General features: G+C 47.9%; 2 protein-coding genes and 1 non-coding gene across 3 annotated transcripts; 1 reads left to right on the top strand and 2 right to left on the bottom strand.

Moving 5' to 3' along the window:
• Nucleotides 1–896: 896 nt before the first annotated feature.
• Nucleotides 897–3,689, bottom strand: tlnrd1 (talin rod domain containing 1). The gene has a single exon (XM_040165087.2). It carries the CDS (start codon nucleotides 2,403–2,405, stop codon nucleotides 1,341–1,343), a length of 1,065 nt encoding a protein of 354 aa, XP_040021021.2. The 5' UTR covers nucleotides 2,406–3,689; the 3' UTR covers nucleotides 897–1,340.
• A 1,238-nt stretch (nucleotides 3,690–4,927) lies between these two features.
• mesd (mesoderm development LRP chaperone) lies at nucleotides 4,928–8,493 on the top strand. Its single transcript, XM_040165893.2, has 3 exons — nucleotides 4,928–5,294; nucleotides 6,526–6,758; nucleotides 7,909–8,493. Exons 1-3 carry the CDS (start codon nucleotides 5,130–5,132, stop codon nucleotides 8,171–8,173), a joined length of 663 nt encoding a protein of 220 aa, XP_040021827.1. The 5' UTR covers nucleotides 4,928–5,129; the 3' UTR covers nucleotides 8,174–8,493.
• Nucleotides 8,494–20,390: 11,897 nt separating this feature from the next.
• Nucleotides 20,391–20,462, bottom strand: trnad-guc (transfer RNA aspartic acid (anticodon GUC)). Its single transcript has one exon. It is a non-coding gene; the product is annotated as a tRNA-Asp (tRNA).
• Between the last annotated feature and the right edge of the window lie 346 nt (nucleotides 20,463–20,808).

Genomic DNA, 20,808 nt, shown 5'->3' with positions numbered 1-20,808 from the left:
CCTGTGGCGGGCCAGCAGTCCAGGCTCTACCTCAGGCAGGATTCAACGATTCAAAGCTTCACATCATGCCACAGAAAAGGCTGCTCCTGTTACAAGGACTCACACTACTTCATGTCAACAATCCAAAAGTCCCTTTTAAATGGTGCCACATCTGTAAGGAACATGCCTTTATGTGACGAGCAGCAGAGCCGAGCAATTGGGTTGCACCGTTGAAAGATTTCTCAAACAGCTCATTCGCCCACGGATTCTTGTTTGGTGTTGTTCAACGTTCTTTTGTGTACTTGCAGTATTTTAGAGGGTAGTATCGCCACTTTCTTGAAGTACATGGGTATCACTGGAGGATGTACCAACCTGCTCCCTCCCCATTCGACACACACACACAGTACCTCGACACAGCACAACAAAGTACATGACACAAGCTTCATCTTAAATCAGCCTTGCAGATCGTTTTGCCTGGTCCAGGTGTAACGTGTTACACACACACACACACACACTAATGTATGTCAACCTGTTGTGGTTGTACAGAACATCCTAAAGTTATTGTCTGCTGCTCACAGTGTGACTTGTTCACAACACTGAGCTCCATGTGAAAAGCACATGGCCATCGGTATCATCACGACTGTCATCGCCGAGTTGGGAAGTAGCTCCATAAACAGCATTCACTTCATTATCAGCAGTGAGTGAACACTTTGCTCCGTCCAAATCATTCATTAATGAATTCCTAGCAGGCATCATTTTGAAAGCAAATAGGTGATATTTGTTCAGTCATACTGGGTATAATGTTAGAGGAGAGTATTTGGGGAGTTCCTCCCAGTGCTGTGGAGACACAGACAGCCAGAGACTTGTTGTTCTATCCGCCTTTTCAAAAGAGCTTTAAAACAAACAACAGGTTTCAATTTCGGAAACAATATTTTTAATTATTGAAATAAATACTCCATTACATGCATGATCAAAACACTTTAAAATACTATGGGAAGTCTGGTAAATAGTGTAAAACCTATGGCACACACTCACAGCAGCTTTTTGCCAATTAAGAATTCACAAGTTGAAAACCACAACAAAGCAGTGAGACGCTCCGACCCCCCTCTAATCTCACAAAGCACACGTAATGGAGCAGGTGACCAAACGCAGGCCACATCCACCGGCACCGCCGCTGAAAACTGAGGTAAACTTTTCAGGTTCGTCGCGGAGAGCAGGCGGTCGGCAGTAACCGGGTCGGAGCCACATCCAGCGCGACACAGAACCCCGTGGCGTTACTGGCACTCCTCGGCGTCCCAACACGCAGCCGGCCGAGGACCCGGGCGAGTCCCTCTGGCACGGCGGGCAGGAGCCTTCCTAAACTAATTCACAGAATGGGAGTTGACTGGCGGCAGCGCCCTGGGGGAGGAGCGCTCTCTGAGGGCCTGGGTGAGCAGCGTGCAGCCGTCGGACACGGCGCACGCAGAGTTACGCAGGCGCTCGCGGTACTCGGCCATCTTGGAGCTGCTCTCGGGGTGCTGGGCAACGTCTCTGAGGCCCTGAGTTAGGAGGACGCAGGCCGAGACCACGCTCATGGCTCCCCCCAACACCGCAGTCTGTACCCCCTTCCCTTCTGGGGAGATGCCCGCGGCCCTCCCGAGGAACTGCGGCTCCGTGGCGAACCCGACCAGGGCGCCGACGGCCTGCACCAGAGCCGCACTGAAGAGGACGCAGCGGCTGCGGGTCAGCTCGCAGGGCTGGCTCTTCACCTCCTTGACGCAGGCCAGGAAGGCCGTGCCGCTGGTGCTCATGCTCTTCACGCTCAGCTTGAACTGCTCCTTGGCAAAGCGGTCCCTGGACTTCTCGCTGGCTAGCGAGGAGATATCAGTCAGATTCTTAAGGTTGGTGGAGATGTTCTGAGAGAGCTCAAGCAGGAGCTGGGGGGTGAGGTCCAGCAGGGGTGTGACCCGGAGGACGCCGCAGCTCTGCTCCACTTCGTGCCGGCAGCGGGTCACCTTGTAGCGGTCCACCAGGCCCGGCAGGCAGGGCTGAGAGCCGGCGGTCTCCACGGCCGCCAGGTAAGCGGCGTGGGCCGAGCACTCGGTCAGAGACACCACCAGGTCCGCCACCTCCACGAGGCGGTCCCCCACCTCCACAAAGCGGCCCATGTTGAGCTGGCTCTGGATGTCGTGGGTGAGAATGGAGAGCTCCTTGGTCCTGGCGATGACGGTGTCGCGGCACTGGTCGAAGGTGTCGGCCACCGCTACGCCTTCAGACGTCATGACGGGCCGCGTCTCGCTGGACAGCAGCAGGAGGTCGGCCACCAGCTGCATTTTGCCCTTGCAGGTGTCACACGTGGAGGAGAGACGCTTCCTCTGCTGCAGCGTGACGCCGGGTACGCCGGGGGACCCCTCGCTAGCCGAATTGCCAGAGCCACCACTCGCCATAATAGGGAGGGGAGGGGGTGGAGGTGGGCGGGGGTCAAACAGCTCTTGTGGAGGGGATCAGTTATGTGTGCTTATCGGCATCTTACAGTTGGAGACATTTCCAAGAGCAGCCTCACCTCCCTGTTTTCTACAAACACGTGTAAATAACTGGCCACCTCCTTCAGAATAAAAGTCATGAATTACAGATGTAAACATGTAGAAAGAACTGCATTTACTGTAGGAATCGTACGATCACTAAAGCCCGACTACGACCGCCGCTGCTCATTAGTTAGTGAAGTTCAGAACGATCAGTGTAACGAATTCCATGCGGTCGTCCGAATTACTTAAATGCCCTAAACAGCGTAATCCAAAAGACAATGTTACCATCGTTGTCCCTCACAGGTTGGACACGAGCTGCAGTGACCCTTTAACAGGCAAAGTGCACAACGTTCAAACAAGAAAAGTCAATAGCGGCTTCTTTTTGTGAACATAGCCAAGAAAACGCCACACTACGATCTAGTGACCTAAATGTCTTTTCAGTCTCTCCTCTCATTTCGTGTCCACTCGCAGCCTGAAACAGCACCGAGGTTTTGTCCCACTTGCTCCCAGGGAGTTGGACCGGCCTGGCGGACTCATGCTGCTCGCGAACGGGGCTCCACCGGGGCGGCTCTCTGGGACAGCGGGAAGAAGCGCGTTTCCCTCCGGCACCATCGCTTCACGAGCTCCTCCGAGGCGAATCCACCGGGACGCGGTCCCGTCACTCCGCTTTCAACCGCTTCTTTTTCAGGCAGAGTCCCGGGTTACACGCCGGCAGCTGCATCGTCCGTGTGCCCGCGTCCTAACTCGGGACCACTGGCCGTGGAGCCCCGCATGTCTTCCGAGAGGACTCGCCGCTCATGTCCTAGCAGGCTCCGGTGTGCGCACGCGGAGCCCCGTGCATCGGGGGGAGGGGGGGGCGCTGCTCCGCGGGAGAAGCGGCCGTTATTCCCGGCGGCTCGGGGTCGCGCCGCGCGCTCCCGCTGCAGCGCTATGAGGAAGCGGGGAGGGTGTGGTCGCGCCTCCGCGGTCACACAGAAGCGAAAGAGCGGCGCAAGTTGCTGTTCTCTCAGAATCCGCGTCCCATCCGGCTCGTGGACGGCTCGTTGTCTCGCGCGGACGAAGAATGCGGTTCCTTAGAAGCAGGAGATCCGAGGAGTTTAGCGGCTGCTTGTACTTTAGTTAATCAGCCGTGAGACGTCCCCGTTACGTCAAGCGACCTGCGGCCGAGTCGCTCAAATGACACCGGAAGCTGTTCCTTTTCAAAATAAAGGGAATTCCGGATATTTCAGAAAACGTGAGGGTTTAGACTCCATTCAGTTAAATCATAGTAGCATCTATACAAATATAGCAAAGTAAAGGGAGTATCAGTTGGAACCACTGTTTTTAATTCTCTAGTGAATCAATTATTGTTATTTTGCCATCAGAACTCTTGGCAGCAGTGGGGCCCGACCCCACCTCGAGCCACAAAAACATGATAATACTTTTTACAAATAGTCAATACGTTTGTATACATTTGGGGAATGTGAAATAACACAGATAACAACAATGCTCCTTTACCTCATGCTGTACTTTCTTTCAATATCAGTGAAATGTGACTCGTATAACAGAAGATAGTGGTGCCTGTGATGTCATTGTCCAACCAGGTGTGGACGGTATCCAACGACCGTTGAAGGTGAAGAGCAAAAGGTCTAGTTTATGCTTCTGCGTTTTCAGAGAGACGCAAGGGACACGCAGACGCAGGAGCCCCTTGCGTGTCCCTTTCGTGTCCCCTGCGTGTCCCTTGCGTGTCCCTTCACACCTCCTTGCGTGCGTGGACCCATTTTTCAAGTACAAGTACATAAAATTTCATCAGCAAAATATACAAATATAAAGTAAACTAACACATTAATAAAGCAGAAAGCTTCATTCATTGACAACATTGTCCTTCATTTAACTATAGATGACGAAGGAAATGGTTGTGATCCAAAATGGACACCTGTACCTAACAGAGGAAACATCATTCTCTCAGACTAAGAGTATATCTTACACGTGCAGAATGATGAAGCTATGGTATGTTGCACGGTAACCAAGCCTCCAGTCTTCTGTCCCGTCAGTGGGATGTGCACAGGGCACAGGGCCATTGGGTGGAAACAGCTGGACAGGTCCTGTCAGCTAGGCTGAGCTCTGAGCTCCACACCCCCATTCAAACACTGCCTTTTGTACTTAAATAGTCTGTCTGGTCGTGTTCTACATATCTTTCTTATTGTCAGCAAATCTGCAAACGTCAGCTCTATACACAAAAATACTCCCAATTAAAAGCTCAATTTCCTCCTGTTTAAGGGACATTTGTGAGACTGCTGTCACAATGATGATGGTGATGATGATGATGATGATGGTGGTGGTATGTACATAAGCTGTATTCAAAGACTTACATTACATTACATCTTCAATTTGACTTGAAGGCTAACCAAGATCAGGGCTACAGAGAGAGGAAAGAATTACTAAAATGATTAACTTCTCTAAATATTTACTGGACACTTAATCACAATAATGGGGAATCAATGAAACATACATTAAGGGTTGAAATATGTATGTAATGTTGGCTTTATTTTGAATTGACGTGGTGTGCGTGTCGCCAGCGCCGGTAGCGTTTTGCCGCTGTGACACGCCCCTCCCGTCATGTGACCGGCATACTCCACAGCCAATGACGAGTCACCATCTGTAAACATGGCGTCTGACTTCAGGTGGAGACGTGTAACGCTAGTGCTCCTCCTGTGCACACATGTATTTTGTATATTAGCTAGTGACACAGCCAAAGAAAAGCCAAAGAAAAAGAAGGACATTCGAGACTATAACGATGCAGATATGGCCCGGCTGCTGGAACAATGGGAGGTAACGTTAACGTTGCTGTGTTCATTTAGCCACAGGCATTAGCCGGTGGCTATCCTAGCCGTTAGCTAATGTAATGCTAGCTAGTGAATCCTCTATTGTAAGGGACATGGAACTCCTCGTTATCAACGCAAACAGTCGTAGGTATTACAACCACCAGCCCGATGCCAGTTGTCTACCAGGAAAACGTGCATCCTGAAACCGTAACGGTGACGGTAGCAACGCTTTCGGAGAGCATATCTATCCGTAGGGATGCATTGTGACGTCATAGACCGCGGTGTAGCCAGCCCGCACGGTATCTTGCTGGACGCGTGTGTGTATCTTTACTAGGCATTACGGTAGTACGTGCACCCACTGCCTTCAAAATAAGAGCAGTTCGCCTGGAGGTGATAGAATTCAGGTCAAATTCATTCAATACGTCTGTAAATCATATGAATCATGTGTTATAATACATTAAAACATAGTCGAATAGACAGAAGCAGGATATGCCGTTTATTAATGCTAACACAATAGTAATCACTGCAACAGTATTGAAGGGAAATGTAATTTCATTTGTGTAATCACTTATTCAAATACAGATCAAGGAATAAATCCACACAGACCAGAGAATATCAGGACACTTTTCAAAATTAAACCCCTTCAAAATCTCATTCATGAGTTTAAAACAGTTTCATAATAATTTCACTTCAGGTTAACAGAACCTTAATGTGTCACAATGACAATCAGGACATTCTGATGCAGCATTTAAACATTTAAATTCCAGAGCCAATTTGTGGTCAATTTCAGATTAGATTTGAAAGGAAATGGTTAAATAATGATTTTTCTTCTGGTTGATAGTACACCACCTTAAGGTGTCACTCAGGGATGATCAGGACTTTCTATTGTGCATTTCAAAATTAAAGCCCGTCAATATCTCATTCATGAGCCAACTTCCTAAAAGGTGATTCAGTGGAGCTGTTAGATGTGTGTGTTTCTTAAAGCAGTGGAGATCACAGTGGAGTCCAGGAGTAATCCTGTGCCTGCTGGATGTAGTCTATCTACACTTAAATGAATTAGCTTTTTAAAGACAAGACGCTCAGATTGGCAAGACCTGCCAATACATGAGTGGTAGAGAAAACACTGCGGAAAGAACTGAGAAGTGATGCTCCGATCAAAAAAAGACAGAAACTGATTGACGTCTGACCCATCTTACCTGATGACTCAGTGTACACTATTTCTGCTCCTTGTTCCATAGGAGGATGACGACATTGAGGAAGGGGACCTGCCAGAGCACAAGAGATCTCCTCCCCCTATCGACTTTGCCAAGGTTGACCCCTCCAAGCCGGAAGAGCTGCTCAAGATGTCCAAGAAGGGAAAGACTCTCATGGTGTTTGCTACGGTGTCAGGAGATCCCACCGAGAAAGAGACAGAAGAGATCACAGGCCTGTGGCAGGGAAGTCTCTTCAACGCCAACTTTGATATTCAGAGGTACTTACTTAAGTGTTTGGGGTATCTAAATTGCACCACCTAAAAGTAACTTGTACAACCACAACTAAAACCCTCCGAACTATCACTCCAACCGCTATTAGGACAGAACTGGTGGTTACTTTATGGCCCTCTTGCTGTTTGTGCTGAAACGGGGGACGTCTGCTTGGTGGTGGAAAGGAAATAATGTTCTCTGAGAGGTCTGGAGTGAACATCTGGCTGACCTCATGTTGTGGACTCATTCCCATCAATGTGTCAAAGGGCCTCGTTTCCATGCTTCATTATTAGCTTTTCCTGGAGGTAACTACATCCGAAGGCCTTCATCAGAGGATGGGGTTTGTTGAGTCAAGCGACACCCATCAGAACCCCACAGAATGAAGTGGCAGTGAGTGCCACTTCACCGCTTCTAACAGATTCACGTGGTCTCTCACACCTCCAGGTCGTTTTATTGATACAGGCTTTGGTAAAATATATATAAAATAAATGTGGGGCATGTGGAGCGTGCGTTAGGGCTGCAACTACCGGTTATTATTGTAATCGACTAATATATTGACTATTTCTTTGACTAGTCGACTAATCTAACGATTATTTACCACATTGTAGGAGCGTGCAAACAAACAGAGGCACGTTTTGCTTTCGGCTCAACTCTGTTGTACCATACGGACTTTTGAAGCGATAACCCGCCCGGCCTTAGAGGAAATCAGTTCTTGCTTTTGGCAAGAGACTGCAAAGAGCTGCGGGGCTCCAGAGTAAAGAGCAGGATGGGCTGTAGCTACGGTTTAGTACCTATCTGATAATACTTTGTTCTCCAATGCAATTGTGGAGGGAAATTTTACTTCAAAACATTCATTTCTGAGTAATACAATGCATTGTTACATAGTTTACAAAATAAACCACTTAAAATATCAAAGCGAATATAAATATACAACCGCTTTCATTTTATGGCATCAGTGTTATAAATTCTAAGATTTGATCTAGATTCATATTATTGTTACAACTAAAAAGCCCTTTATTTTGGGTAACCGTGAAAAGCAGGATGTGGCCCACTTTGTTCTCCCCAATAGATGACTACTACTTTTACATGGGTAGATTCCCACTGAAGTCAGGATGGTTGCTGAGCGGTACCTGGTGTCATCCTCCTGTCCTCCTGCAGGTTCGTGGTGGGCTCCAACAGGGTGATCTTCATGCTGCGGGACGGCAGTGTGGCCTGGGAGGTCAAAGACTTCCTCGTGGGCCAGGAGCGCTGCATGGATGTTACCGTGGAGGGACAGGTGTTCCCCGGGAAGGCTGCCGAGAAGCATGATGCCAAATACCAGCCCCAGAATGGAGTCAACACCAAGAAGAAGCCCAAGAAGAAGACTGAGACCAAGCCCAACTTAGAGGGGAACAGTGCCAGGCCTCTGAAACGGGAGCTCTGATGGGAAGAGACCTTCGACATGCATACAGTGACAGTCTGTCAGCAAAAAGCTCTTGAGGGAGTGAGTGGACTGATGAGCACAGTAGGCGAGACTCTCCTCCGCTTCTCCCTCAATAAGTTGCAGAATTGAACGAGCTTTTTCAGATCTGTTGTAAATCAATGCTGGTTTCTTTACATGTTTTGTTTTGTTCAAATATGATCGGTACTTCACATGAGACATGTTTGATCACATGCAGCAGCATTTCACACAAGATCCTAAAGTCGCATCTACATTTTCTTTGATTTTTCACTGAATATGAAAATAAACCATTTTTACTACAATTCTGAGATTCCTTCAGAAGATAAATGCACTAGAATGATGTGGATGTGATGAGCAAGCTGCTAGACGCAGCTGTTATTGTTCACACATGTCATATTGTAGTTTGAGGTGTGGCCAACAGAAGGCCAAACGTCCACCGGTTAAAGCCAGCGTCACTCACATTCTGATGAATTCCTGTTTCACTGTGCCAACACACTGTGGTCAAAGACACAGAAGCCAGTAAAGACCACAGTTCAGAAGGCACAAACCTTGAGAGAATCAACAACGTTCCGCAATGTTCAGATGAACAGCGGTGGGCCCCTGAAATGATCCCTCACCATGGAAAATATGATACAGGTTTCACAATTTGCCGCCTCTAAAGTTGGACCGGCGACTCCGCTCGCTCAGTGTGTCTTGTCTACAGTTAACTACTTACTCTAAAACGAAATTCTTATATTGCACAGTCCTCCTTCCAAAAAATGACAATAACACACTAATGGTGCGTCCACACCAATATCAAACCGAATTTTCTACTCTGGTGAGTTTACTCGGCCGACTATGCTTAATCTGCGTCCGGAGGGGGCGTGGCTTATCTCCATAATGACAGTTATCATTTCCACTATCCACCATTGAAATAAACACTTTCTGCTTTTGTTGTGCAAATTACACAACTGTCATGACATCCTTCGCCACACACAGCTTGACTGTGTGCCGCTGCAGGGTAGATAGCTTAGCCTAGCAGCCACTCATCCCCCTTGTGTTTGACACATGGAATTCATCGGCACAGCTCTCTGTTGTATGTCGCGCCTCTGTTTGCTCTACTTCCAATGCAAAAAGCTCTCCTACCGCCTAGGTATCTCCTGTGTAACTGTCGGCAGCTACTGATGGTTTTCTTTCAATTCAATTCATTTTATTTTGTATAGCCCAAATCGCAAATTACAAATTTGCCTCAGGGGGCTTTACAATCTGTACACATACAACATCCTCTGTCCAGAAACCTCCACATCTGCACAGGAAAAACTCCCCAAAAAATGAATAAAACCTTTCCAAGAGGGAAAAAAGGGAAGAAACCTTAGTGAGAACGTCAGAGGAGGATCCGTCTCCTGATGGACAGACTACAATGATGCCATGTGAACAGAATGAACAATGTATAATACATGAGACTATATGACAGAAATGATTCAAGTAATTGTGAGTAGTAAACCAGACGCACAGCAGGACCACTGCAGGGACCACCACCATCAGATAGAACCACCATCAGATAGAACCACCATCACATAGAACCACCATCACATAGAACCACCATCACATAGAACCACCATCAGATAGAACCACCATCACATAGAACCACCATCAGATAGAACCACCATCACATAGAACCACCATCAGATAGAACCACCATCACATAGAACCACCATCAGATAGAACCACTATCACATAGAACCACCATCACATAGAACCACCATCAGATAGAACCACCATCAGATAGAACCACCATCACATAGAACCACCATCACATAGAACCACCATCAGATAGAACCACCATCAGATAGAACCACCATCACATAGAACCACCATCACATAGAACCACCATCACATAGAACCACCATCAGATAGAACCACCATCACATAGAACCACCATCAGATAGAACCACCATCACATAGAACCACCATCAGATAGAACCACCATCAGATAGAACCACCATCACATAGAACCACTATCAGATAGAACCACCATCACATAGAACCACCATCAGATAGAACCACCATCACATAGAACCACCATCACATAGAACCACCAGCAGATAGAACCACCAGCAGATAGAACCACCATCCACAGAAGCCTGTGGGGAGGGAGAGCACAAATACTTTAGGAGAGGGTAATGTTGGTTTATGATTACAGTAATATGATTAATATCTAAAATAATAATGATGATGATGATGGCAGCAGCAGGCGTCAGCAGGGCCACGACAGGTGTCAGGACCAGGGTCCAGAAGGAACCACGATCTACGGAGACCTGCTAGGGGAGAAAGCACAAAAAACTCCTGGAAAGAAGCTGAATTAGTCATGTGCATTAATAAAACGTGGATTATTGTAGAACGAGAGCGTGAGAGAGGAGCTCGGTGTGTCTTAAGAAGTCCCCCGGCAGTCTAAGCCTATAGCAGCTTAACTAAGGGCTGGTACGGGCTAACCTGAGCCAGCCCTAACTAAGCAAAATCAAAGAGGAAACTCCATGCTGCATTATCTGCCCCAAAAATAGTGTGCATGATGGTTCAGGCCTGAATGTTATTGCACCGCCTATCGATGAAAGGGAATTACACACTACGCTATGATGTAGTCGGTTCACCAGATTGCCAACAATTTGGGTTTAATAAGCCTTCTGACATTCAGGATTCTTATTGATGAACATTCCTATTCCGAGTCCTAGTAAAACACTTGCTGTGGCTACCCGTCATTTGCCATGGAAAACGACCATTTTTGTGAAACTAGATTTTAATTAGTTGTTTGATAGCTCTTCACTACAAGTACGACAATTTTTTACGAGACAGACACCATCAGTTATTACATGGCATTAACATGATGTTGTTTGAACTGATATCGAGCAACAGGATTCATGTGGTTGTTTATGTTGGCACTTAACTAACCAGAATCAATAAAAAAGTTGTAATCCCATATATGGCAACACATATCCAGTAAGAAGTTAAAGCTGGACTCATAGTAAACATGTCCCACAGTGGGCGGAGCTTAGACTTATGCATCTTATGCATCAGACGTTTCAGGGTGTTACTGGATCTAAACCCCAAAAAGGCACTTGAACCCTTTGGTCCAAGACTTTGAACCACTCAAGCTCACAAGAGCATTTATATAGAAGAAAATCCCTTTTACATTATAAAAGTATCTGTGGATAAATCCAAACAACTGAGAATCACTTATAGAGAAGATCAGTCTTCTCTATAAGTGATTCTCAGTGGTTCGGATTTATCCACAGATATATCTATAATCAATATCAATTATCTGTGGAATAATACCAATGTACAGTTATGTTTGTATTTGATGTAATGTAATCAACTGGAATGCATGCATGTAATACTTGCACAACAACTGATATTGACTATGGCCGGGGAGCTTCGGGCGGTCGGCCAGGCGGGCGGCCAGACGGCCGGGAGGGCTCTGGGGGTCGGCCTGGCAGACGGTCAGCCATCTGGCTCTGGAGCGCCGACTGCAGGGCCCTGAACGTCTCTGGAATGGCTGGCTGGAGGACACGGGAAACCTCCGGAGTCGTCGCCGGCTCGGGGACGTGGGAAACCTCCGGGGTCGTCGGGGACGCGGAACACCTCTGGGGTCGGCGGCTCAGCCCCCCCCATATCCCTCCCTCAAGGGCCGGATCCCAGACGGCCCTCAAATCACCAACGGGAGGATGGGAGAGGACCACGGGATGGGAGGGAGGGTGCCTGAGTCGGGGAGCGGGGACTGAGCAGAGAGTCTCGGGGCCGGTGCTCGCGGGGTCGGGGCTGAGAGTCTCGGGGCCGGTACTGGCGGGGTCGGGGCTGAGAGTCTCGGGGCGGTACTGGCGGCGTCGGGGCTGAGAGTCTCGGGGCGGTACTGGCGGGGTCGGGGCTGAGAGTCTCGGGGCGGTACTGGCGGCGTCGGGGTCATGAGTCTCGGCCCGGTACTGGGGTCGGAGGAGCAGGAACGGAGGTTCGCTGTGGCCAAGCGGGAACAGGAGGTCGCTGCGGCGGCCCAGCGGGAACGGGTGGTCGCTGCTTCCTCTTGCCAGGGCTCCTCCTGGGATTTAGGAGGTCCCGGAGCTCGAGGCAGGCAAGCTGAGGACCAAATACAAAGTTTGTTTTGCGCTGCCAGAACGGGCTCCTCACATCAAGATAGTTGGGTCCGTAATCTGGCAGCGGGTCCGCTGAGTCCCTTCGTGGTCGCGTCATTCTGTCAGGGATGCGGGAAAGGCAGGACTCAAACGCAGACGTCGAGTAACAAAAGAAGACAATAGTCAAAAATACCAAAAGCAAAGGGCCAAGGGGCAAAAACACACACGAACCAGGGCAAAAAGGCAGGCACGAACTAGACACATCCAGGACGTTCGACAATGACGCGACAAGTGACACGAGACACACACTGCTTAAATACTAGGGGTGTAACGATTCATTTTAACAACTATTCAATTCGAATCGCGATTCATGGTTGCTGATTCGTTTCATGGACAATCTGGGATAATTTAGAACGATTCGATCCAATTCAGTGATTTAAAATCGATTCAGTAACTTTACTCGACAGTGCGGACAAAGTTTCTGAGATCCCTGTTGTTTCTTGTAAGGAAATCAGGTTTAAATGAATTATGGATATTATAAACAAGCAAACAACAATTGATGGCAAATGTATTAACATTTTATTGTGCAACCATTTTTAATGTAAACATTACACAATAATTATGTTTGGATCAATTCACAGAGCCCGGATTTTCAACCACATTGTAGGGCCGCATGTCTTTACAGATAAACTTGGCAATTGTTACTGTGATGTTTTTCACCCGCGCTGAGCTTCGTGCTGGCGAGGCCAGAGCTGGAGTTACCTGCTGCTGCTGCTGCTGCTGCAGCGGTAACGCTGCTAGAGGTGCCTGACTGTCTGTGTTTTGTTTAATCCCATGGCGCCTTATGGCGCGTTTCCACCGAGCGGTACGGTGCGGGTCGGGTCGGTACCCTTTTATTTGTGTCTCCACCGCCATAAGTTGAGAATGGTACCAAAAATCCGAACCGAACCGTACCACTTTTTGGGTAACCTTCCGTTGGGGTAACTGGCACAGTTGTTTGGTACTAATGGGTGGAGCTAGACTCACTGCAGAACGTTGATTGGTTGAAAGAGTGTCGTCATTTGTGCGTGCCGCAAAGGGGAAAGACAACACATGAGGCGCCATTTTTAAACTACAACACCGTCGCAACATTGTCGCCACGCAGCATTACTTTACCGTGGTCAACCCAGGAGTTTTCGCACGATCGAATGACGTCAATCTACTTTCCATCATATACCACACCTATCAAGTGACGTTATCACTACTTTCTGGAATACACCACGCCTATCAAGTTAGGGTACTGTTGGCGGTGGAAACGCTCGCCAAATCATGGTTAACAGACCCGACCCGTACCGACCCGACCCGTACCGTACCATACCGCTCGGTGGAAACGCGCCATTAGTAGATGGCCGGAAAGATTCGTCGTGTTTCCGTGGTTTTTTATTTGGCTTCTACATATTCTACAAACAGCGACCGACTTATTTAGAACACCTCCGTGTTTGCAAAAGCCAAAATGTTTCCAGACGCTGGATCGATACGTTGGTTTGTAAATTTCTTGCTCGCAGTCGTCTCCTCCATGCTGTGTTTTGTTGTTGTTCAGAGTTTCGCGCGGCTGCCGCTGCGTACTGATGACGTCACAGACAGGCAGACTGAATCGAATAACGTTTAACGTGTCTAAAGTGCTAAAAAACAAACAAACAAACACACATCCACACAGTTTTTGTGCTTAAATCCAATTTGCAGTTTCCAAGTATCAATACAAATCGATCATGTACCATTTCAATCGATTTGTAATCGATATATGTCGTCCAGAATGCCGATTTGCTGAGCACAGATCGATTCAGATGGATCGCAGGAATATAAATCCATTAATCAATTCAGTGGATGAATCGTTACACTCCTATTAAATACACTAGGGAGGTGCAGGTGATTGGACACAGGTGGAAACAATCAGACAATCACAGGGGATAACAGGACCAGGCAGGAAGTTACCCAGGGAGACAAGAAGCAGAAAACTACAAAATAAGACAGGAAATAAAACCACACCGTGACACCTGTGGCCTGTTGGTTGCAAAGACCAGCGGCTCCTCAGCTGAGATGTTCTTTTTACCACAACACCATCTCTTTTATTAAACACATTTGATTTTAACCTTTCGATCTGCGATGACCTCTGTCCGTCCGGCGGTCCGTATGTTGAATGAATTATAAGTAGCTGGTATTATAACACACCAAGTGGAGAAAGGGCACAGAAAAATCTGCAAATTTCCATAAGAAGGTATTTAGGATTACTTCCTAAATGGATAAACCTAAAATCTATGTTGTTTGTCTGTGTTTTCTGTGACTCCCCTGGTCTCTTGTTTCAGGCACCTCCCTCTCCCTGTGTAATTACAAACTCCTCCCTGATTGTCTCCACCCGTGTCTCGTTGCTTGCCCTGCCTTGTGATGTGTGCCATTTAGTCTGTGTCAATCCCTCTTTCTGTGTCCGTTCATCTCAGTCTGTTTCCAGTGAGTTTACCAACAATCCCCACTATGTCTCAGCCGCGTCTTGACCAGTTTCCATGTACTTGTGAGTTTTGCCTGCCGATTTGGATACCGTTGCCTTTGTGACTGATTACCTGTGTACCAAAACCCTCTTCAGTGAAGACCGTTTTTCACCAGACTACATCTTGCGTGTGCTTTTGAGTCCTGCCCCTGTGATTGCCAACCCTAACAGTACGAACTGGCAAAAGATGCACGCAGCGGACCCAACCAGTTACGAGTCGCCCTTCAGGCTCAAAGTGTCCTGATTCGCCGACAGGAGGAGCAACTGACCCTTCTCCTGCAAGAGATGGGAAATAGCAGAGACAGGAGCAGCTGTTGACGTTGTTTGGGGGTTAGATCCACTTCCTGGTCGATAACATCCAGAAGTTCCATACGCCACCAGCTTCTACACATCCAACACCAACTTCGGCCCCACAACCCGCGCCGCATCTGCTTTAGGGTTGTCTCTCCACCTCTCCAGACCCGGTTCTCTGGGAGTGCTCTGATACTACTGACCTTATCTCCTCCTACTCCCTAGTTGTCATCTACACTAGGTTACGACTATCCAGACCTTTTTCAAGATGCCGACATTCTACTATGACCTTAAGGAGGTATTTAACAAGGCGAGAGCCACTTCTCTACCCCCACATTGAAAGTACGATTGTTCCATCGACCTGCTTGCCGGCTCTTGTCCCAGGGGGAAACTATTCTCTGTCGTCACCCAAGACGCAAGCTATTAATGAGTATGTGACCTCCGTGTTGGCTGCAGGTCTTTTTAGACCTTCATCATCCCCAGCCGGAGCAGGGTTTTTGATAGACCCTCTATCAGGGCTTGAACAACATCTGTTTTTGTCTGCTTGGATGATATTCTCATTTTTTTTCCCCGTCGAGAGGACTCATAAGGATCTCATCAGACAGGCTCTACAGCGCCTCCAATAACCAGCTTTTTGTGAAAGCAGAAAAGTTCATTTTGTCGGGGGAAAATTTGTTGAGCTGCATATTGTGAGTGTCTCAAGAACTCGTATGTGACCTTTCTTGGGAAACTCCTGACCAAGTCCACGATGGCATTCTGTTTGCCAGACAGGTCCCTGAACTGACCCATATCCTGTTCTTCTCTCCTTCCGTCCATTTAGTTGTTTAGTTTGTCAAATTGTTTAGTTTGTCAAATATGATTGACTAGGTCCCATTAAGAGAGGGACACGAGTGTCCCCCAACAACATCTGTTTACCACTAATCTCCACTTGCAGGGGGGGGGTCTTCCGTTTTCCTCTTCCTCGAACCTCTCAGAGATTTATAAAACCTCCTGTTCTCCCCTAGAAACTTGGTCAGATCTTAAGGATCAGGAATCAGGAAACATTTATTACCAAAATATTCCAAACATACAAGGAATTTGTCTTGGCGGTTGGTGCGCGACAGTAGACAGTGTGACAATAGACAAGACAGCAGTGCACAAGTAATAACATCTATAAAGATAATAATAACAGAACTAACATCCAGACAGAGAAGTCATCTGACCTCTTACACCTACTTTCTTCCTTCCCTCTGTCACTCAGTCCCTCTCCTCCTACTCACAAAGCCGGCAATCACCTTGACTACATATTTACTAGAAACTGCTCTACCACTAACCTCTCTGTAACTCCACTTCATGTGTCTGATCACTTCTTCATCTCTTACTCCCTTCCACACTCTATAACTAACAAACCTCCCTCATTGACTAACTCTATACCGGCTCGTCGCAATATTCGCTCCCTCTCTCCCTCCTCGCTGGCATCCTCTGTTCTATCAGCTCTCCCTTCAACTGATTCCTTCTCACTCTTGCATCCGAACGCTGCTGCAGAGACTCTCCTCTCAACTCTTTCCTCATCTCTAGACTCTCTCTGCCCTCTTACGACAAAACGGACTGGCAAATCCCCTTCGGCTCCGTGGCTGTCTCAACCGGTCCGTGCCATGAGAGCCACCATGCGAGCGTCGGAAAGGAGATGGCGTAAATATAAACGACCTGACGACCTGCTTGAATTTCAATCTCTCCTCTCCTCGTTTTCTGCTTCTATCTCTGCTGCCAAAAGCTCTTTCTACCAATCCAAAATCGAATCTTCATTCTCTAACCCCAAAAAACTCTTCTCGATCTTCTCCAATCTCCTCGAACCCCCTACCCCTCCTCCCCCCTCCACCCTTCTTCCGGGAGACTTTGTCAACTACTTCACCAAGAAAATAGCTGACATACGCTCCTCCTTCTCAAACCCACCACCTACTTCTCGCGTCCCACCGACCTCACCTCTTTCGCCCTCACTTTCCTCTTTCACCGCCCTCTCTCCTAACCAAATTCTTACCCTAGTAACCTCTGCCCGTCCGACCACCTGCCCTCTTGACCCCATTCCATCACATCTTCTACAATCTATCACACCTGACCTTCTTCCGTTCCTCACCTGTCTCATCAACAACGCTCTGTTATCTGGCTGTTTTCCCAATTCTCTGAAGGAGGCAAGAGTCAACCCTCTCCTGAAGAAACCCACCCTCAACCCTTCTGAAAAAAACAACTACAGACCGGTCTCTCTTCTTTCCTTTTTGTCCAAAACCCTTGAACGTGCTATCTTTAATCAACTCTCCTCTTATCTCCACTGTAACAACCTCCTTGACCCCCACCAGTCAGGTTTCAAGGCAGGCCACTCCACAGAGACTGCTCTCCTTGCTGTCTCAGAGCAACTCCACACTGCTAGAGCCGCCTCTCTCTCCTTTGTCCTCATCCTTCTGGACCTCTCCGCTGCATTTGACACGGTCAACCACCAGATCCTTATTTCCTCCCTTCAGGAACTTGGTGTCACAGGCTCTGCTCTCTCCCTTCTCTCGTCCGACCTCGACGGCCGCACCTACCGGGTAACCTGGCGAGGATCTGTGTCGGAACCTTGTCCTCTTACTACTGGAGTTCCTCAGGATTCCGTACTGGGTCCCCTCCTGTTTTCGCTCTACACCAACTCTCTTGGCGCTGTCATTCGCTCGCATGGCTTCTCTTACCACAGCTATGCCGATGACACCCAACTAATTCTCTCCTTCCCTCACTCGGACACCCAGGTGGCGGCTCGGATCTCTGCCTGTCTAACTGACATCTCTCAGTGGATGTCCGCCCACCATCTGAAAATCAACCCCGACAAGACTGAACTACTTCTCTTTCTCGGAAAAGATTCGCTTACCCAGGACCTGACAGTCAACTTTGGGAACTCCGTACTAACGCCCACTTTGACCGCTAAGAACCTCGGCGTCACACTCGACAGCCAACTCTCCCTGACTCCCAACATCACCGCGACAACGCCATCCTGTAGATACACGCTCTACAACATCAGGAGAATACGTCCCCTTCTCACTCAGAAGGCAGCGCAGGTACTGATTCAGGCTCTTGTCATCTCCCGCCTGGACTACTGTAACTCTCTCCTGGTTGGTCTCCCTGCTATTCGACCTCTGCAGCTCATTCAGAATGCAGCAGCTCGACTGGTCTTCAACCTTCCGAAATTCTCCCACACTACTCCACTCCTCCGCTCTCTTCACTGGCTTCCGGTGGCCGCCCGCATCCAGTTCAAAACATTGGTGCTCACGTACCACGCTGTGAATGGATCAGGTCCAGCTTACATCCAGGACATGGTCAAACCCTACATCCCAACCCGCACTCTCCGCTCTGCATCTGCAAAACTACTCGTCCCTCCCTCACTGAGAGCAAAACACTCGACTAGATCTCGACTCTTCGCTATCCTTGCGCCGAAATGGTGGAACGAGCTCTCTGAAGACATCAGGACCGCAGAGAGCCTTCACATCTTCTGCCGCAAACTAAAGACACACCTCTTCAGACTCTACCTCGAGTAAAGACTAACAAATTGTAGCACTTTTGCGTACGTTTGTACCCTATGGTTGAATGCACTTATTGTACGCCGCTTTGGATAAAAGCGTCCGCTAAATGACATGTAATGTAATGTAATGTAATAAAATAAAGTAAAATGAAATGCTAATGCAATGAGTTAGTAGAATAAGGCTATGGGTTAGTATAAAACAAGGGAATAAAGTTAAAAATGTTAAATATTAAAAAAGTGCACCAACGAACAAGTAACAAAGTGACGAGTGACGACAAAGTGATAAATTACAGTTAAAGTGACATGTGCAGTGTGAAGGGGAGTGACCGGTGGAATGTTATAGTCAGTCAGTGGGGGACCGGCTCTGTTGATGAGCCCGACTGTCGACGGGAAGAAACTGTTGGTGTGGCGGGAGGTCTTAGTCCTGATGGACCTCAGCCTCCTGCCAGATGGAAGGGACACAAACAGTTTTTTTCCGGGGTGAGAGGGCTGCTCATTTTGGGGGAAGGAACAATCTGCCCCCTCTCAGCTGAATCGTAGTCATTTGACTTCTGTCTGTGACTTGTTTTGATGATTTCTGTATTCTTTATGATTTGTTCTATGTTCTAGTTAGTAATAAATACTTAATCACAAAGCGAGTTCAAGATACTTTTGATTTCTCACAAGTGCTAAATCCACAATTTCCACCACAAATTTCACGTGTTCAAGGTCTCTTTTCTGGAGTTCATTGTGTCTGAGGGCAAGATGAAGGCTTTTTGGGGTTTGCAAATTTCTTTAGCAGATTAATTAGGAACTTTAGCTCCATAGCTGCACACTTGCATGTACTAACATCTGGTATTACGTTTCAGTGAACCTCTGCCGCAGATGCTGCCTTTGCGACGTCTCAACGAGCATTTACCACGGCCCCTATACTTTCTCTCCCAGACCCTCATTAGCAGTGTTATGTCACAAGAGGCTGGGTCTTGGAAGGGAGTTCACCGGAGAGGGCTGTAACTGCTATGGCTCCAGGAACCCCACCCCGAAACTCAGAGCATCCCCCTCACACCTGAAACTCATCAGGGTATGGCGACCTGAAGGCCTTCATAAGGGCGGGAGACACACCATTAAGGGGGTGAGAGAGACAAGCTGCAGGTTGGGCCCGCTGCAGAAGACCAGACCAATGCAGGAGGATTCCCGGAGGCAGGAGAGACTGAGAAGACGGTATATTCTCTTGAGGGAGGTGGATTTCCGATTCCCCTCCAAAGACGAGGCATTATTTTAGGCATTATTAGTTTTACTGGCGAAGATCGACCGAAGCCTGAGTTACCCGTTTTGACTACTGTTTTCTGTTTAATCCGAAGGATGTGAATTAAACCATTGTCCTTTTGTTACTGTCCACTATACTAACGAGGAGTCCTTCAGCAAATTGTCTGGCAGCCTTAACTTTTGTCCGGCTCACGCTGCAGCGGGGAATCTTCTTTCAACCGGTCAATGAAAAGACAACTCTTCCAGGCTGCGCATGACAACTGATGAAGCCAACCGATTGAAATCGTCTGAGAGATGTCCTCCTGCATGCATTCGTTTGATTCAGCAATTCTTTGACAACATTGTCACACTTTTGCTGAGTGACAGAAATGGGACAATTTGGAGTCATGTTTTTAGCAACAGTCTGTTCAGAACTTGTAGTTTCAGTACTAAAATAGTTCCAAACCACATGAGTTGTGAGGCACAGGATTGGAGAAGCCAAGGAGAATGGACAGTTGTTAGATGCCTTTTAGGAAGAATCTCCCCGTCAGGGAATCGAACCCTGGTCTTCTGCGTGACAAGCAGAGATACTGTCCACTATACTAACGAGGAGTCCTTCAGCAGCTTGTCTGGCAGTCTTAACTTTTGTCCGGCTCACGCTGCAGCGGGGAATCTTCTTTCAACCGGTCAATAAAAAGACAACTCTTCCAGGCTGCGCATGAGGCAACTGATGAAGCCAACCGATTGACATCGTCTGAGAGATGTCCTCCTGCATGCATTTGTTTGATTCAGCAATTCTTTGACAACATTGTCACACTTTTGCTGAGTGACAGAAATGGGACAATTTGGAGTCATGTTTTTAGCAACAGTCTGTTCAGAACTTGTAGTTTCAGTACTAAAATAGCTCCAATCCACATGAGTTGTGAGGCACAGGATTGGAGAAGCGACAGTTGTTAGA

Source organism: Gasterosteus aculeatus, chromosome 12 (assembly GCF_964276395.1).
Source record: "Gasterosteus aculeatus chromosome 12, fGasAcu3.hap1.1, whole genome shotgun sequence".
In the NCBI taxonomy this organism is placed as follows: Eukaryota; Metazoa; Chordata; class Actinopteri; order Perciformes; family Gasterosteidae; genus Gasterosteus; species Gasterosteus aculeatus.
This window is presented reverse-complemented; position numbering and strand designations above follow the sequence as displayed.